We start from the raw sequence: 18,810 nt of genomic DNA, 5'->3' as shown, positions 1-18,810 counted from the left end.
ATTGGAATCTGACAAACTGGGGCGAACCCAGAAGGGGCCAAGCTATTTAGAGCATTGAAGATTGCCAGAAGTTCCAGAATGTTGATCAGGAAGGAGCATTCCTCCTGAGTCCACAGGCTCTGTGCCTTCTTGGCACCCCAAACAGCTCCCCATCCTGATAGGCTTGCGTCCGTAGTCACAATCTTCCAGGATGGTCTTAAGAAGAATGCCCCTCTGGACAGATGATCTAGACAGAGCCAACCAAGAGAGCGATTCTCTCGACCGGTTGTCCAGAGAAATCTGTTGAGATAGATCCGAGTGATCGCTGCTCCACTGCCTCGGCATGCACAGTTGCAACGATCTGAGACAGAACCTGGCAAAGGGAATGATGTCCATGCTGGAAACCATGAGACCAATCACCTTCATACACTGAGCCACAGAGGGCCTTAAGGAGGTTCGAAGGGAAAGACATGCAGAAGCTAGCTTGCACCATCTCTGGTCTGTTAGAAATATCCTCATGGATATGGAGTCAATTATAGTACCCAGGAATTCCACCCTGGTACTTGGGATACGAGAACTCTTTTCTAGGTTTATCTTCCATCCATGAGATCGAAGAAGATAGAGAAGAGATTCCGAATTGTCCTCCACAAGACGAAAAGATGGTGCCTGTACCAGAATATCGTCCAAGTAGGGAGCTACTGCTATACCCTGGGTTCTGGCAACGGCTAGAAGAGCCCCTAGAACCTTCGTAAAAATTATTGGGGCAGTAGCTAGACCAAACGGAAGTGCAATGAACTGGAAGTGCTGGTCCAGGAACGCTAACCTTAGGAACTGGAAGTGGTCCTTGTGGATTGGAACGTAAAGGTAAGCATCCTTCAGATCTAAAGTGGTCATAAACTGTCCTTCCTGAACTAAGGGAAGGATGGACCTTATTGTCTCCATTTTGAAAGAGGAGACATTTAGAAATTTGTTTAAGCAACTTTAGGTCCAGAATCGTGCAGAAAGTTCCCTCCTTCTTTGGGACCATGAAAAGGTTTGAATAGTATCCCAAACCTCTTTCTGCAATAGGCACCGGGACAATGATTTCTAAGGAGGACAGATCCCGCACTCACCCCAGAAAGGCTTCTCTCTTGTATCCCTAAGCTATGACCTCCAGGACCCATAGATCCTGCATGTCCCTGAACCAAGCATCTGAAAAGAGCAACAGTCTTCCCCCTACACGATCCAGAGCTGGATCGGGGGCGCCCCTTCATGCCGATTTAGTCTCGGCGGGCTTCTTGCTCTGCTTGGACTTGTTCCAGGACTGAGCTGGCTTCCAAGTACTCTTGGTCTGCTCGGGCTTATCGGAGGACTGCTGTCGTTGGGATTTATCAGAACAAAAGGAATGAAAATTAAAAACCTGTCCCTTAGACTTGCTCTTTTTATCTTGCGGTAGGAAGGCACCCTTGCCCCCTGTAACCGTAGAGATAATGGAGTCCAGGCCGGGACCAAATAAAATCTTTCCCTTAAAGGAGAGGGAAGAAGTCTGGACTTAGAAGTCATATCCGCAGACCAGGACTTCAGCCAGAGCGCCCGACGGGCCTGAACTGAAAAGCCAGAAGCCTTAGCATTTAGGTGAATAATCTGCATGTTTGCATCACAGACAAAAGAATTAGCAATTCTCAAGGCCTTAATTCTTTCCTGGATAACGTCGAGGGGACCCTCCACCTCGATTAATTCCGATAAGTAGTCGTACCAGTAGGTAGCTTCTCCAGCAACCGTGGCAACAGCCGCTGCCGGTTGAAACAAATATGTGACGAAAGGCAAAGAATGACTGGGGGATGGGGAAGTGGGAGAGGTATTTAAGCTTTTGGCTGGGGTGTGTTTGCCTCCTCCTGGTGGCCAGGTTCAGTATTTCCCAACAGTAAGGAATGATGCCATGGACTCTCCTTATATTAAGAAGGAAACATACATGTAAATATTTTGCAGTTACAAACATTTACATAAACCATTTTGCAAGTTTGTTTCCTAAGTGCCGCTGTTGTAATTATTGTTTTTCTTTGTTGCTAGTGGTTTGTGTTTGATGTGCAAGATACCAAGTATTAGGTACCTCTCACCCAACTATAGATGACAGTACTGGCAGGGAAGGCTCAATAATAAAACTGCAAAAAAGATAGGTGAAGCGAAGTTTAAATCTCATGAGCTTCTGTGAATCTAGTCGGCTTTATATCATACATTAGTTGTAAATGCTGTTTAGATGCAGCAGATTTCTGCATTTCTATTTAAAAGTCCATACAATAGGTGTGCATGCAGTAATGGGTTAACATTTAACAACAGAGACTAATATTTTCTTATGGGTTACATTCAGGATATACGGTTGCTTAGATATAAAAACCTGCTAGTGCTACAATATGTTATTATTTAAAGCACATTTTAATGATAGTAGTAATCCCTATTGAATAAAACATTATTTTAAATTCAATGCCTGTGACCGGATTAAAGTCAATTTGATTGTTGCTCAATAACAGCCATTTATATTTTGGCTTGTGGAGAGTGGAGGTTTTGTAGAATTATACACTGTGTATAACTGTGGCCAGGGATGGGCTGTAATATAAATTTCCTCTCTTCTCCTTTAAAGGGACATTGTACACTAGATTTTTCTTTGTATAAATGTATTGTAGATGATCCATTTGTATAGCCCCCTGGGAGTGTTTTTGTAACATTGTATAGTTTTGCTTATTGTTTAATCACATTGTGCTGATTTTCAGACTTCTAACCAAGCCCCAAAGTATCAGATGTACACGTGCGTTTACAGGCTTGTGCTTACTCCTGTTTGTGTAATCTGTCTTTTCATATGCAGGGTAGGGGGTAGTGTCTGCTCATCTGGCTTTCCCAACCTATTTCAATAGGTGTCCCAGCCTAACTTCATCAACAGTGCTAATGTGTGAGCTTCTAAGTACAATTTTAAAAGGTTTTATACTGGATTTGTACATCAGTATCTGTGCATATTTTTCTTGATAATAGTGTGTATTACATGCAGTTATATTAAAATTGGTGTATACTGTCCCTTTAACATTTGATTCCGTTCTCCCTTGCGTATTTAATTCCATACTTTGCAATCTATTGTTGTGGGGAGAGCTTGTCGCACATATAGAGAATGCACATTTCATCAGTTATTACAAAGCCAGCTCTATTTTGTCGCCAGTGATCTTGTATGTGTAGTTAAAGGGGACAAAAAGAGCATTTTTTTTATTGCAATACTTCTTCATATAATCAATCACCAGGTAGCTCCAATAGTGTACCGCTGTTCCTGAGCCTACCTAGGTATGCTTTTTCAACAAATGATACAAAGAGAATTACGTCAGTTTGATAAACAGAAGAAAAATTAGAAGTCTCTTAAAATTGCATGTTCTGCCTGAATCATATTTTTTTTTTAACTTTTTTAGCTGTAATGTCCCTTTAATCATACATATGAAAGAGTAGCAAATCAAGCATGTTAGAAATATGTTTCCCATGATACATTTTATTTGTTAGAAATAACTGTTTGTGACACTCAATGGTCAACTTCAAGATATAGGCTACTCCCACACTTGTATTGGTGGACATGGAAGTTGCTTCCACAAGCATGAAAACAAAACAGCTTCAAATAGCATTGAAGGAATCCTGTACCTAGAAAACAAAATCAATAATATATACTGAATTAAAAAATAACAGCAGTAAATTGGCAAGTCAAATGTAACAGCAATCCCCAGTACAAATATATAGCCAGTAAACCATTGTACATATATATAGCTGTCAAATCCTTGTACAAATATATATCCAGCAAACCCTTGTATACATATATAGCCAGCAAACCCATGTACAAATATATAGCCAGCAAACCCTTGTACAAATATATAGCCAGCAAACCCTTGTACAACTATATAGCCAGTAAACCCTTGTACAAATATATAGCCAGCAAAACCATGTACAAATATATAGCCAGCAAACCCTTGTACATATATATAGCTGTCAAATCCTTGTACAAATATATATCCAGCAAACCCTTGTACAAATATATAGCCAGCAAACCCATGTACAAATATATAGCCAGCAAACCCATGTACAAATATATAGCCAGCAAACCCTTGTACAAATATATAGCCAGCAAACCCTTGTACAACTATATAGCCAGTAAACCCTTGTACAAATATGTAGCCAGCAAAATCATGTACAAATATATAGCCAGCAAACCCTTGTACAAATATATAGCAAGCAAACCCTTGTACAAATATATAGCAAGCAAACCCTTGTACAAATATATAGCCAGCAAACCCTTGTACAACTATATAGCCTGTAAACCCTTGTACAAATATATATCCAATAAACCCTTGTACAAATATATAGCCAGCAAACCCCTGTACAAATATATAGCCAGCAAACCCTTGTACAAATATATAGCCAGTTATTAAATGTACGGGTTTAGCTCTATAGCCGGAATACTACATAGAGTGGGCAGGTAAATAATCAAATAATTACACAGATGGGAGATAAATAGCCATTAATGTCACATACAGAGGACACGTATAGCCAGTTATCCAGCAAACAGAGAGTAGTTATATAGAAAGTATAGTAGCATATAGAGGACAGACATTATGTGTTGTAATAATAGCAGCAGCTCCATCTAGTTCCTTATTGTAGCAAATAGATTCATAGCTACAAAGCTGTCAATAAAGGGATATAAGGGGCAAAAAAGAAAAGGTTGTAATGTGTTAAAGCATTGTATTATTACAGTATTGCTTGCAAAAAACTATTTTTTATCTCTTGCACATGATTTAAACACATAGTTAAAGTCAGCTACAGAGCAGCAGTGCACTACTGGGAGCTAGCTGAACACATTTGGGAAGCCACTGACAAGAGGCATATGTGTGTATAGCCACCAATTACCAGCTGGCTCCTAGAAGTGCATTGCTGCTCTTGAGAGTACCTAGGAATGTTTTTCAAAAAAGGATTCCAAGAGAACAAAGTAACTCTGTAATTACCTTGTATCTAAGCTTCTGCTGACTGCCTTCTTATCTCAGATCTTTTGACAGACTTGCATCTCAGGCAATTAGTGCTGACTCTTAAATAACTCCACGTGCATGAGCACAATGTTATCTATATGAAACACATGAACTAACGCCCTCAAGCTGTGAAAAACTGTCAAATGCATTCAGTTAAGAGGTGGACTTCAAGGGCTTAGAAATTAGCATATGAGCCTACCTAGGTTTAGCTTTCAACTAAGAATAACAAGAGAACAAAGCAAATTTGATGATAAAAAGTAAATTAGAAAGTTATTTAAAATGACATGCCCTATCTGAATCATGAAAGTTTAATTTGGGCTTTACTATCCATTCTGCCACTACTGAGCATGAGCAAACCAGACTCTTACTGTCTCTCATGCTTTATCTTATTAGTAAACTAGCTCAAGTTACTCTAAAAGATGTATGATTTCTAGCTAGGTATGCTTCCTGTAGAGACCATAGCCTCCTTGTAGTGCTGTGACAGGAAGTAATGGACACTGCACAAATGAAGTTAAAAAATAATAAATCAACAGTAAAATAATTTTAAAATTATGAATAATATATTTTGCAAATATTTCTATTATTTATAACCCGCGGCTTAGTGACTTTTTATTACAACAATGAATCAGACTGTTTGATATCCCTTTAAACAACACAATTTTCAGAGGTATTTACAGCAATAGCAACATACATAATAGATGTATATGTCAATGTTGTCTTATTTTAATTCATTAAATAAATAAATACATTTATAACCAGATGTGTACATAAAGAGTTTCAGGTATACAGTGAGGGAAAAACATATTTGATCTCCTGCTGATTTTGTACTTTGCCCACTGACAAAGAAATGATCAGTCTATAATTTTAATGGTAGGATTATTTGAACAGTGAGAGATAGAATAACAATAAAAAATCCAGAAAAACGCATTTCAAAAAGTTATAAATGTATTTGCATTTTAATGAGTGAAATAAGTATTTGATCCCCTATCAATCAGCAAGATTTCTGGCTCCTAGGTGTCTTTTATACAGGTAACAAGCTCAGATTAGGAGCACTCTCTTAAAGGGAGTACTCCTAATCTCAGCTTGTTACCTGTATAATAGACACCTATCCACAGAAACAATCAATCAAACTGATTCCAAACTCTCCACCATGGCCAAGACCAAAGAGCTGTTCAGGGACAAGATATTCGCAAATGGAAGAAACACAAAAAAACTGTCAATCTCCCTCGGTCTGGGGCTCCATGCAAGATCTCACCTCGTGGAGTTTCAATAATCATGAGAACAGTAAAGAATCAACCCAGAACTTCACAGGAGGATCTGGTCAATGATCTCAAGGCAGCTGGGACCATAGTCACCAAAAAAACAATTGGTAACACACTACGCTGTGAAGGACTGAAATCCTGCAGCGCCCGCAAGGTCCCCCTGCTCAAGAAAGCACATGTACAGGCCCGTCTGAAGTTTGCTAATGAACATCTGAATGATTCAGAGGAGAACTGGGTGAAAGTGTTTTGGTCAGATGAGACCAAAATCGAGCTCTTTGGTATCAACTCTACTCGCCGTGTTTGGAGGAGGAGGAATGCTGCCTATGACCCCAAGAACACCATTCCCACCGTCAAACATGGAGGTGGAAACATTATGCTTTGGGGTGTTTTTCTGCTAAGGGGACAGGACAACTTCTCCATATAAAAGAGACGATGGATGGGGCCATGTACCGTCAAATCTTGGGTGAGAACCTCCTTCCCTCAGCCAGGGCATTGAGAATGGGTCGTGGATGGCCTAGCCAGTCTCCAGACCATAATCCCATAGACAATCTGTGGAGGGAGCTGAAGGTTCGAGTTGCCAAATGTCAGCCTCGAAACCTTAAAGACTTAAAGTGAATGTCAATTCAGATGAATCGGTGTCCGGTTTTTAATAATCCTATTAAAAACAAGGGCACTTTAATTCATCAAAATTTACATTTCACTTGTTTTCTTCAAATACTTACCTTTTAATCTTCACAGCTCTCCAGGGATTCCACCGGCCATCGGAAGCCTCTTCATACGTCAGAAATGACAAATCCAGCTTACTCCAATCACGGCTTCCCCCCGGGGAAATCATGGCCTGAAGCAACGCTGTGATTGGAGGAAGCCGGATTCGTCATTTTGGACCCACGAAGAGGGCTTGCGACGGGAGGAGGAAGCGCTGCAGCGGCTGTCAGGATTAAAAGGTAAATATTTGAAGAAAATGAGTGGAATGTAAATTTTGATGAATTAAAGTGCCCTTGTTTTTAATAGGATTATTAAAAACTGGGCACCGATTCATCTAAATTGACATTCACTTTAAAGAGGAGTGGGACAAAATCCCTCCTGAGATGTGTGCAAACCTGGTGGCCAACTGCAAGAAACGTCTGACCTCTGTGATTGCCAATATGGGTTTTGCCACAAAGTACTAAGTCATGTTTTGCAAATGCAAATCAATTTATAACTTTTTTGAAATGCGTTTTTCAGGATTTCTGTTGTTATTCTGTCTCTTACTGTTCAAATAAACCTACCATTAAAATTATAGACTGATTATTTATTTGGCAGTGGGCAAATGTACTAAATCAGCAGGGGATCAAATAATGTCACTGTATAATCAGTAATGCCATCTACTGTGGATAAGTTTATTGCCAGTATTCCAATATTAAAAGGGCAAGTATACAGCCAGCAATGCTATTCTCACCTATTTTCCTGTCATAATCCTGCTGTTATTTCCTTGTTTATTTTCACCTGCTTATTATCATTGCCCACTTTCCTCATTGCCACTTACCTTACCCATGTCCCTCTCTCTCGCTGCCCCTGATTTCTTTACTACAATATTTTTTGCTACACTCCTTTCTCTTACTCCCTGTCCCTGTTTTTAGTTTTTGTGTTGTGTTTAGATAACCAGTTCATGGACTGATAGACGTACATAACATAAATAGCTGACATATGTGTGACTATAAATGTTTTATTTTTGTAATAATTTGTGTATTCCGGTTTGCAGAGCTTAAAATTTGCCCATCAGAGTGGGATGGTCCAGACACATCAACGCTCCTCTGCTCGAAGATCGTTTGGGAGATCAAAGCGGTTTAGCATCACTCGCTCTCTGGATGATCTAGAGGTACCAATAGATATGACTTAACAATAATGTTGTTGTATGGTGAATATGAGTACAGGAAGTAATGTATACATTTTACCTCCAGTTCTTTTTTCTGTATACATTACATTGCTTTAAATTATTCTTACTGTTATTTCTCATCATTTAAAAGAAAACACATAAAGCTTACAACCCTGGCTATATAAACTATAAAGTTTCTATGCATTATTTTAATGTTGTAGACTTGGAGATATACAGTGAGAAATCGTATTTGCTTAGGTAAAAGTGACTACAGTGTGTAGTGGGTAATGCCAGTTACAGAGCTCAGTTCTAGTGGAAACGAGGTTGTGCTATTGTGTAGCAGCTTCTGAACTACTGAGCATGCGTGGCATTGCTGCTTTGTGCTCTGTTAGCGCTAACAGGCATGCACATTACTGTTTTATCTTCTGATTTGTAATGAGCAACGGTAACATTTTCAGACGTGTGGTCCCATTGGTAATGGATTTTAATTAGTTGTATCACTTCTGGTCCAAAACATAAAAATGCACAAAAACAAGCAAAGTTTGTTTTTACATGATGCAAAATAAAAACCTACGTTTATAACATAATATTCTCAGAACAAAGGACTGGACTTCTGTGTTCCCTTAATGTGTTCCCAATGACTTGTTATATCATCTTTATTTAATGTATTGGAAATAACTCCTTTATGTTCATTCTTGCATTCAAAATAGCTAGTTTTGCACATTGAAACCACCACCCATAATAAAGATTTTTTACAATAGTATTGGCCTTTGTGTGTTGAAATACGGACAAGATAAAGAGGGCTCATGTTCTTGTAGGCCCAGCCCATTTGAATGGCATATTCTAGAGCACAATGGAAAGTCGTTTCAATGCACAAAACAAGCTATTTTCACATACAAAAATAAGGAACGATTTTCCATACTCTGTAGCTGGTATAACATGTCACTGAAGTCACATTAAGTAGAAACAAATATAGAATACTATAACTCCTTAATTGTTATACACAGCGAAACTTAAAGGTGTTTGAAAGTTCAAATCATTGATAGATCTGCCATAAAATGTAAAATGTCTTCTGCTGTTTGTAAGTCGCTATGTAAGTTGCCAGGTGATTATCATTAGTGTTTGGAAGTATTAGTTCCAATACAAACATGGATTAATGGAGGTTGTCAAGAAATGTTTGTGCTACTTACATCTTATTATTTAAAAAAGATGCTTTTGACTGTTGAAACTGCCACCTACACTAACAATTTCAATACAACACTATTATCCATCAAAAAGCTACGTAAACAAGAGCCAACAGAAGAAATCACACTACCAGTGGGGTTGGGTGGGATGGATAGATGTAAATTTTTTCTGTAAGTATTGCCTTTTTGTGTATACATAAAAAGATAAGCTAAAGAGACCTTAGTGTGTATAGAGAGTGATAAGGAGGTCTGCTCTGCATGCTCAGTCCATTTTAATGGGTTCTGGTTTCAAAGAGCAAAAACAGCTAATTCATATACAAAAATAAACTAAAGTAGTGATTTCCCATACATGTTATACTCTGCAGTTGGTATATCAACTTGAAACCAATGTTACAGTACGCTGTCCCTTTAATCGGACATAGACATCACAAAGTATATGATTTATTTTGTATAATGGTTGAATTCATGAAAAAGCTTAGAGGGACATTTTCTCTTGTAAAGTGTATCCAGTCCACGGATCATCCATTACTTGTGGGATATTCTCATTCCCAACAGGAAGTTGCAAGAGGACACCCACAGCAGAGCTGTAATATAGCTCCTCCCCTAACTGTCATAGCCAGTCATTCTCTTGCAACTCTCAACAAGCAAGGACGTTGTAGGAGAGAGTGGTTAAATATAGCTAGTTTATTTTCTTCAATCAAAGTTTGTTATTTTTAAATAGTACCGGAGTTGTGCTATTTTATCTCAGGCAGTAAATAGAAGAAGAATCTGCCTGAGGTTTCTATGATCTTAGCAGGTTGTAACTAAGATCCATTGCTGTTCTCACATATGTCTGAGGGGATTACACAGATGAGGTAACTTCAGCGAGAGAATGGCGTGCAGTTTATTCTGCTATCAGGTATGTGCAGTTATAATTTTTTCTAGAGGTGGAAAACACTAGAAAATGCTGCTGATACCGGATCAATGTAAGTTAAGTCTGAATACAGTGATTTAATAACGACTGGTATCATGCTTACTCCCAGGGGTAATACCCTAATGATATTGCAATATAAAACGTTTGCTGGCATGTTTAATCGTTTTTATATATGCTTTGGTGATAAAACTTTATTGGGGCCTAGTTTTTTCCACATGGCTGGCTTAAATTTTGACTAGAAACAATTTCCACTGTTGTAGTATAAAAGTTACAGTTGGTGCAGTTAAAATTACAAACTGTGACATCCAGCTTCCCTCAAAGGCCCTCTGAATGCTATAGGACATCTCTAAAGGGCCCAAAGGCTTTCCAAAGTCGTTTATTGGGGAAGGTAGGGCCACCGCTTGCTGTGGCAGTTGGTTGTGACTGTTAGAAAACGTCTATTTCGTTTTTTTGATCCGTTTTTTGAACTAAGGGGTTAATCATCCATTTGCAAGTGGGTGCAATGCTCTGTTAGCCTATTATACACACTGTAAAAATTTCGTTTGATTTACTGCATTTTTTCACTTTGTTTCTCTTAAAGGCACAGTACTGTTTTTTATATTTGCTTGTTAACTTGATTTAAAGTGTTTTCCAAGCTTGCTAGTCTCATTGCTATTCTGTATAAACATGTCTGACATAGAAGAAACTCCTTGTTTATTATGTTTAAAAGCCATGGTGGAACCCCCTCTTAGAATGTGTACCAAATGTACTGATTTCATTTTATGCAATAAAGATCATTTTCTGTCTTTAAAAAATTTATCACCAGAGGAATCTGACGAGGGGGAAGTTATGCCGACTAACTTTCCCCACGTGTCAGACCCTTTGACTCCCGCTTAAGGGACTCACGCTCAAATTTACTTTACAAGACATGGCGGCAGTCATGGATAATACACTGTCAGCGGTATTAGCCAGACTACCTGAACTTAGAGGTAAGCGAGATAGCTCTGGGGTGAGACAAAATGCAGAGCATACTGACGCTTTAAGAACCATGACTGATACTGCCTCACAATATGCAGAAGCTGAGGAAAGAGAGCTTCAGTCAGTGGGTGATGTTAATGACTCAGGAAAGATACCTGATTCTAATATTTCTACATTTAAATTTAAGCTTGAACACCTCCGCGTGTTGCTTAGGGAGGTTTTAGCTGCTCTGAATGACTGTGATACCATTGCAGTGCCAGAGAAATTGTGTAGACTGGATAAATACTTTGCAGTGCCGGTGTGTACTGATGTTTTTCCAAATACCTAAAAGGTTTACAGAAATTATTAATAAGGAATGGGATAGACCAGGTGTGCCGTTCTCTTCCCCTCCTATTTTTAGAAAAATGTTTCCAATAGACGCCACCACACGGGACTTATGGCAGACAGTCCCTAAGGTGGAGGGAGCAGTTTCTACTCTAGTAAAGCGTACTACTATCCCTGTCGAGGACAGTTGTGCTTTTTTTTTTTTTTATCCAATGGATAAAAAATTAGAGGTTACCTTAAGAAAATATTTATTCAACAAGGTTTTATCCTACAGCCCCTTGCATGCATTGCCCCTGTCACTGCTGCTGCGGCGTACTGGTTTGAGTCTCTGGAAGAGGCTTTACAGGTAGCGACTCCATTGGATGACATACTTGGCAAACTTAGAGCACTTAAGCTAGCCAATTCTTTTATTCTGATGCCATTGTTCATTTGACTAAACTAACGGCTAAGAATTCTGGTTTTGCTATACAGGTGCGCAGAGCGCTATGGCTTAGATCATGGTCAGCTGACGTGACTTCAAAATCTAAGCTACTTAACATTCCCTTCAAGGGGCAGACCCTATTCGGGCCTGGTTGAAGGAGATTATTGCTGATATCACTGGAGGAAAAGGTCATGCCCTTCCTCAGGACAGGTCCAAATCTAGGGCCAAACAGTCTAATTTTCGTGCCTTTCAAAACTTCAAGGCAGATGCGGCATCAACTTCCTCTAATAATAAACAAGAGGGAACTTTTGCTCAATCCAAGACGGTCTGGAGACCAAACCTGACCTGGAAAAAAGGTAAGCAGGTAAAAAAGCCTGCTGCTGCCTCTAAGACAGCATGAAGGCACTGCCCCCTATCCGGGAACGGATCTAGTAGGGGGCAGACTTTCACTCTTTGCCCAGGCGTGGGCAAGAGATGTCCAGGATCCCTGGGCGTTGGAAATTATATCCCAGGGATATCTTCTGGACTTCAAAGCTTCCCCCCCAAAAGGGAAATTTCACCTTTCACAATTATCTGCACACCAGATAAAGAGAGAGGCATTCTTACACTGTGTACGAGACCTCCTAGTTATGGGAGTGATCCATCCAGTTCCAAAGGAGGAACAGGGACAGGGTTTTTACTCAAATCTGTTTGTGGTTCCCAAAAAAGAGGGAACCTTCAGACCAATTTTGGATCTAAAGATCTTAAACAAATTCCTCAAAGTTCTGTCGTTCAAGATTGAAACTATTCGTACCATCCTACCACTGATCCAGGAGGGTCAATATATGACTACAGTGGATCTAAAGGATGCTTATCTTCACATTCCGATACACAAAGATCATCATCGGTTTCTCAGGTTTGCCTTTCAAGACAGGCATTACCAGTTGTAGCTCTTCCTTGGGATTAGCTACAGCCCCAAGAATCTTTACAAAGGTTCTAGGGTCGCTTATGGCGGTCCTAAGGCCACGGGGCATAGCAGTAGCCCCTTATTTAGACGACATCCTGATGTCAAACTTCCAAATTGCCAAGTCTCATACGGACGTAGTACTGGCATTTCTGTGGTCGCATGGGTGGAAAGTGAACGAGGAAAAGAGTTCTCTATCCCCACTCACAAGAGTTTCCTTTCTAGGGACTCTGATAGATTCTGTAGAAATCAAAATTCACCTGACGGAGTCCAGGTTATCAAAGCTTCTAAATTCCTGCCGGGTTCTTCATTCCATTCCGCGCCCTTCGGTGGTTCAGTGTATGGAAGTAATCGGCTTAATGGTAGCGGCAATGGACATAGTGCCGTTTGCACGCTTACATCTCAGACCGCTGCAACTATGCATGCTCAATCAGTGGAACTGGGATTACACAGATTTGTCCCCTCAACTGAATCTGGACCAAGAGACCAGGGATTCTCTTCTCTGGTGGCTATCTCGGGTCCATCTGTCCAAAGGTATGACTTTTCGCAGGCCAGATTGGACAATTGTTACGACAGATGCCAGCCTTCTAGGTTGGGGTGCAGTCTGGAACTCCCTGAAGGCTCAGGGATCATGGACTCAGGAGGAGTCTCTCCTTCCATTAAATATTCTGGAACTAAGAGCGATATTCAAGGCTCTTCAGGCTTGGCCTCAGTTAGCAACTCTGAGGTACATCAGATTTCAGTCGGACAACATCACGACTGTAGCTTACATCAACCATCAAGGGGGAACGAGAAGTTCCCTAGAGATGTTAGAAGTTTCAAAAATAATTCGCTGGGCAGAGATTCACTCTTGCCACCTATCAGCTATCCATATCCCAGGTGTAGAGCACTGGGAGGCAGATTTTCTAAGTCATCAGACTTTTCATCCGGGAGAGTGGGAACTCCATCCGGAGGTATTTGCACAACTGATTCATCGTTGGGGCAAACCAGAACTGGATCTCATGGCATCTCTCCAGAACGCCAAGCTTCCGTGTTACGGATCCAGGTCCAGGGATCCCAAGGCGACACTGATAGATGCTCTAGCAGCACCCTGGTCTTTCAACCTGGCTTATGTGTTTCCACCGTTTCCTCTGCTCCCTCGACTGATTGCCAAGATCAAGCAGGAGAGAGCATCAGTGATTCTGATAGCACCTGCGTGGCCACGCAGGACCTGGTATGCAGATCTAGTGGACATGTCATCCTTTCCACCATGGTCTCTGCCTCTGAAACAGGACCTTCTACTTCAGAGTCCTTTCAACCATCCAAATCTAATTTCTCTGAGGCTGACTGCCTGGAGATTGAACGCTTGATTTTATCAAAGCGTGGCTTCTCCGAGTCAGTTATTGATACCTTAAGACAGGCACGAAAGCCTGTCACCAGGAAAATTTACCATAAGGTATGGCGTAGATATCTTTATTGGTGTGAATCCAAGGGTTACTCATGGAGTAAGGTCAGGATTGCTAGGATATTATCTTTTCTCCAAGAAGGTTTGGAAAAAGGATTGTCAGCTAGTTAAGCGTCTGGCAGATGTTCCAGACGTTCAGGCATTTTGTCAGGCTTTAGTTAGAATCAAGCCTGTGTTTAAACCTGTTGCTCCACCATGGAGCTTAAACTTGGTTCTTAAGGTTCTTCAAGGAGTTCCGTTTGAACCTCTTCATTCCATAGATATCAAGCTTTTATCTTGGAAAGTTCTTTTTTTGGTAGCTATTTCCTCGGCTCGTAGAGTCTCTGAGCTATCTGCCTTACAATGTGATTCTCCTTATCTGATTTTTCATACGGATAAGGTAGTCCTGCGTACCAAACCTGGGTTCTTACCTAAGGTGGTATCTAACAAGAATATCAATCAAGAGATTGTTGTTCCATCCTTGTGTTACACAATCTGGACGTGGTCCTTGCTTTAAAGTTTTACTTACAAGCTACTAAAGATTTTCGTCAAACATCTGCTTTGTTTGTTGTCTACTCTGGACAGAGGAGAGGTCAAAAGGCTTCGGCAACCTCTTTTTCTTTTTGACTAAGAAGCTTAATCCGCTTAGCCTATGAGACTGCTGGACAGCAGCCTCCTGAAAGGATTACAGCTCATTCCACTAGAGCTGTGGCTTCCACTTGGGCCTATAAAAATGAGGCTTCTTTTGATCAGATTTGCAAGGCGACGACTTGGTCTTCGCTTCATATTTTTTCAAAATTTTACAAATTTGATACTTTTGCTTCTTCGGAGGCTATATTTGGGAGAAAGGTTTTACGGGCAGTGGTTCCTTCCATTTAAGTTCCTGCCTTGTCCCTCCCTTCATCCGTGTACTTTAGCTTTGGTATTGGTATCCCACAAGTAATGGATGATCCGTGGACTGGATACACCTTACAAGAGAAAACACAATTTATGCTTACCTGATAAATTTATTTCTCTTGTGGTGTATCCAGTCCACGGCCCGCCCTGTCATTTTAAGGCAGGTAATTTTTAAATTTAAACTACAGTAACCACTGCACCCTATGGTTCCTCCTTTCTCGGCTTGCTTCGGTCGAATGACTGGCTATGACAGTTAGGGGAGGAGCTATATTACAGCTCTGCTGTGGGTGTCCTCTTGCAACTTCCTGTTGGGAATGAGAATATCCCACAAGTAATGGATGATCCGTGGACTGGATACACCACAAGAGAAATAAATTTATCAGGTAAGCATAAATTGTGTTTTTTAATACGCTGACTGGTAAATGTACATAAGGTATAATTTACCAGAGAATGTTTAGTGCTCAAATTACTAGTTGTGAGTTATTTGTTGAGCTGGAGTGCAAGACATAGCAGCACTAACATTTTTTTAGTGTTAGTGCTAGGATAAAAGAATAATAAAGCACATGTAAAATATATTAAGATAAAATATTACTTTCATATACACACACGTTAAATGTAAAATATATGCTTATTAATAAAATTAATGTATACAAAGTATTTTAAAGTGATATGGTATATGTCAAGGTGTTTGACTAGGAAGGGGTCAAAGATGTATACATATGTGTGTATATTTTTATGTGTGTATTTATGTGGGTACAAATCCGGAATTCCAAAATGCAAACTTATTCTGAAATCCAAACTTTAAATAAATGTTTTTTGTTTTTTTTAAATAAAATGATCAACAATTATTATTTTTTCCATCCGTCACAATCTTCTCAGCATTTGGTTAGTTTTTTTGTGTTCTAAAATGCAAATAATAGTCTATATTTATTTAAAACAACAAATATTACCTTTCTGATTACAGTACTGTACTATCTTTCTCAGGGTAATATGTAAACAAATATATTTAAAATGATATAAACCTACCTTTAGGTTGCATGTGTAAGCTGTGTAATGACATGTAAATATTGCCTAAATGACACAAGGCACTATATTTCATCTCCTCTCCAAACTGTCTCATTTAAAGGGACAGCGTACACCAATTTTCATATAACTGCATGTTATAGACACTACTATAAAGAAGAATACGCACAGATACTGATCTAAAAATCCAGTATAAAATCCTTTAAAAAAAAAAAAAAAATCTATTGATCTGGAACACTCAATGAAAGGGGCTGGGAAAACAATAAGAGCAGACACTCCCCCCTCCCCTGCATGAAAAGGCAGATAATATGTAACCACATGTATTCATCTGACACTGTGGGGCTGGTTAGGAGTCTGAAAATCAGCACAATTTTATTAAAAAAATAAGCAAAACTATGCATAGTTACAAAAACACTCCCAAAAGGGCTATATTAAATGGATCATCTACAGAACATTTATGCAAAGAAAAATCTAATGTACAATGTCCCTTTAACAGATGCAACTATTCCAAAATCCAAACCTTTTCCGGTCCCAAGCAGTTTGGAGAAAGTGTTTTTCTACCTGTATATTTTATATTATATGTGATATAGAATGTAAAACCTCAACCCAAGGAAAGGAAGAACAGACTGTGAAATGCAAAGAACAAAGTAAAAGATTGAAATTTCCTGCATTTAGCATTCACAAGTAATTACTAAGCAATGATTGGCTTTGGACAGATGCTGAATAATATAATGAAGCTGTCTTAATTATACCAGCCCCTAATAGAAAGCACTGCTAATGAGCACCAGAAAGCATCAAATAAATCTGCATGTACTTGCTGTTGACATTGTAGCTGAACAAAATTGATGGCCATAAGCATAAAAGTCTATTGTAATTATTTTCCCTTAGGCATTTTTGTTTAATAAGCAAAAAAACGAATACTTTAGGGATCTCGTGTAAATGAACTGCAGTGCCCATAAAGGCCTCCATGAAACCGGTTCAGCGCTAATTAGTTAATCAGATGTTCTTAATGATAGGAATGGGAAAAAGGGTGCTTAACAGCTTGAAGGGCCAAGGAGAATTACATGAATCTCATATATGAGTTTTTTATAAAAGAGTAATATTAATTGTTAGATAGTGCTTGCCTTTAAAGGGACAGTCTACACCAGAATTTTTATTGTTTTAAAATATAGATAATCCTTTTATTACCCATTCCCCAGTTTTGCATAACCAACACAGTTATAATAATATACTTTTAACCTCTGTGATTATCTTGTATCTAAGCCTCTGCAAACTGCCCCTTTATTTCAGTTCTTTTGACAGACTTGCAGTTTAGCCAGTCAGTGCCTGCTCCCAGATAACTTTACGTGCACGAGCACAGTGTTATCTATATGAAATACGTGAACTAACACCCTCTAGTGGTGAAAAACTGTTAAAATGCATTCTGAAAAGAGGTGGCCTTCAAGGTCTAAGAAATTAGCATATGAACCTCCTAGGTTAAGCTTTCAACTAAGAATACCAAGAGAACAAAGCAAAATTGGTGATAAAAGTAAATTGGAAAATTGTTTAAAATTAAATGCCCTATCTGAATCATGAAAGTTTATTTTGGCCTAGACTGTCCCTTTAATTATGGACAGGCGCATTAAATTTTATTCATATTTGTGGTTGTAAATGAAAACTGTACATTTTACGTACACTCCTACAGCAGGAGGTACAGCGAATCAGAAGGTGTCTGCACGCGCCTCTCACTTTCCATAGCACATGCTCCCGGTTAGAGCTGTCTATAAGGCTAGACATGCCACATATGCAGTTCCTTCCCTCCACACCAATAGTTATTGTTAAATGAGCATTAAATGTGATTTTTATTTCTGATAGATTGGTAGTGCTTTGCCAGCAATTATAGACTTTTCTTTAAAGGGAAATTACAACCAAAATGGGAATCCACATGGATGCATCTCAGTTTTGAATAGAATCATTTGTGTAATATAAATGTATTAGTAAAAATGCTTCTAATAAAAGCTATAGCTGCTTCAAAAGTGTGTTTAAGTATGCACCGTGCACCAGCATTTTATACACAGCGCTTGCTTAGAGAGCCTTAGAGAGCCTAAGGTGCTTGTACAAGGTGCTTGTACCATCTGTTAATGACCTGATACAAGCCTCACTGGTGATCTGAGCAGCACATGCAGAGAAAGATTCTAACACTAAAACAGTGATAACTTTGATACATGTATATTGCAAATCTGTTTCTATTTAAAGATGTAATTCATCTATGTGCATTTCAGTTTTGACCATAATGTCCCTTTAAATGTTCAGCCAACCAAAAGGGATCAGCACTCACTGAGGAACGTGAGTGGTGGTTCCTTCTGATTGGCTGAAGATGTAAAGAGCCAGTCTATAATTGCAGGCAAGCACTACCCATCTACCATTTTACATTTACTGTTCATTTAACAATTACTATTGTTGTTGAAATACATTTATTTTATTGTCTCTTAAAAATACCATGTGCAAATTCTTGTCATGTGATACAGTGATTCTTATAAAATAAAGGTTCGAGATTATATGATTTTACAATGTAAGGTGTGTTTAGAAAAGAGGATGCTCCTTTTTTAAGGTGTAGAGTGGCACTTTC

General features: G+C 39.2%; 1 protein-coding gene across 1 annotated transcript in view; it reads left to right on the top strand.

Moving 5' to 3' along the window:
• The window catches only part of RGS12 (regulator of G protein signaling 12), a 447,605-nt gene that overhangs the window by 67,606 nt on the left and 361,189 nt on the right, over positions 1–18,810 (top strand). Inside the window, exon 3 of the mRNA XM_053704191.1 lies at positions 8,004–8,120. Coding sequence (XP_053560166.1) covers positions 8,004–8,120 — 117 coding nt within the window. The remainder of the gene's footprint in view (positions 1–8,003; positions 8,121–18,810) is intronic.

This window comes from Bombina bombina, chromosome 2, assembly GCF_027579735.1.
Source record: "Bombina bombina isolate aBomBom1 chromosome 2, aBomBom1.pri, whole genome shotgun sequence".
NCBI classification, from domain to species: Eukaryota; Metazoa; Chordata; class Amphibia; order Anura; family Bombinatoridae; genus Bombina; species Bombina bombina.
This window is presented reverse-complemented; position numbering and strand designations above follow the sequence as displayed.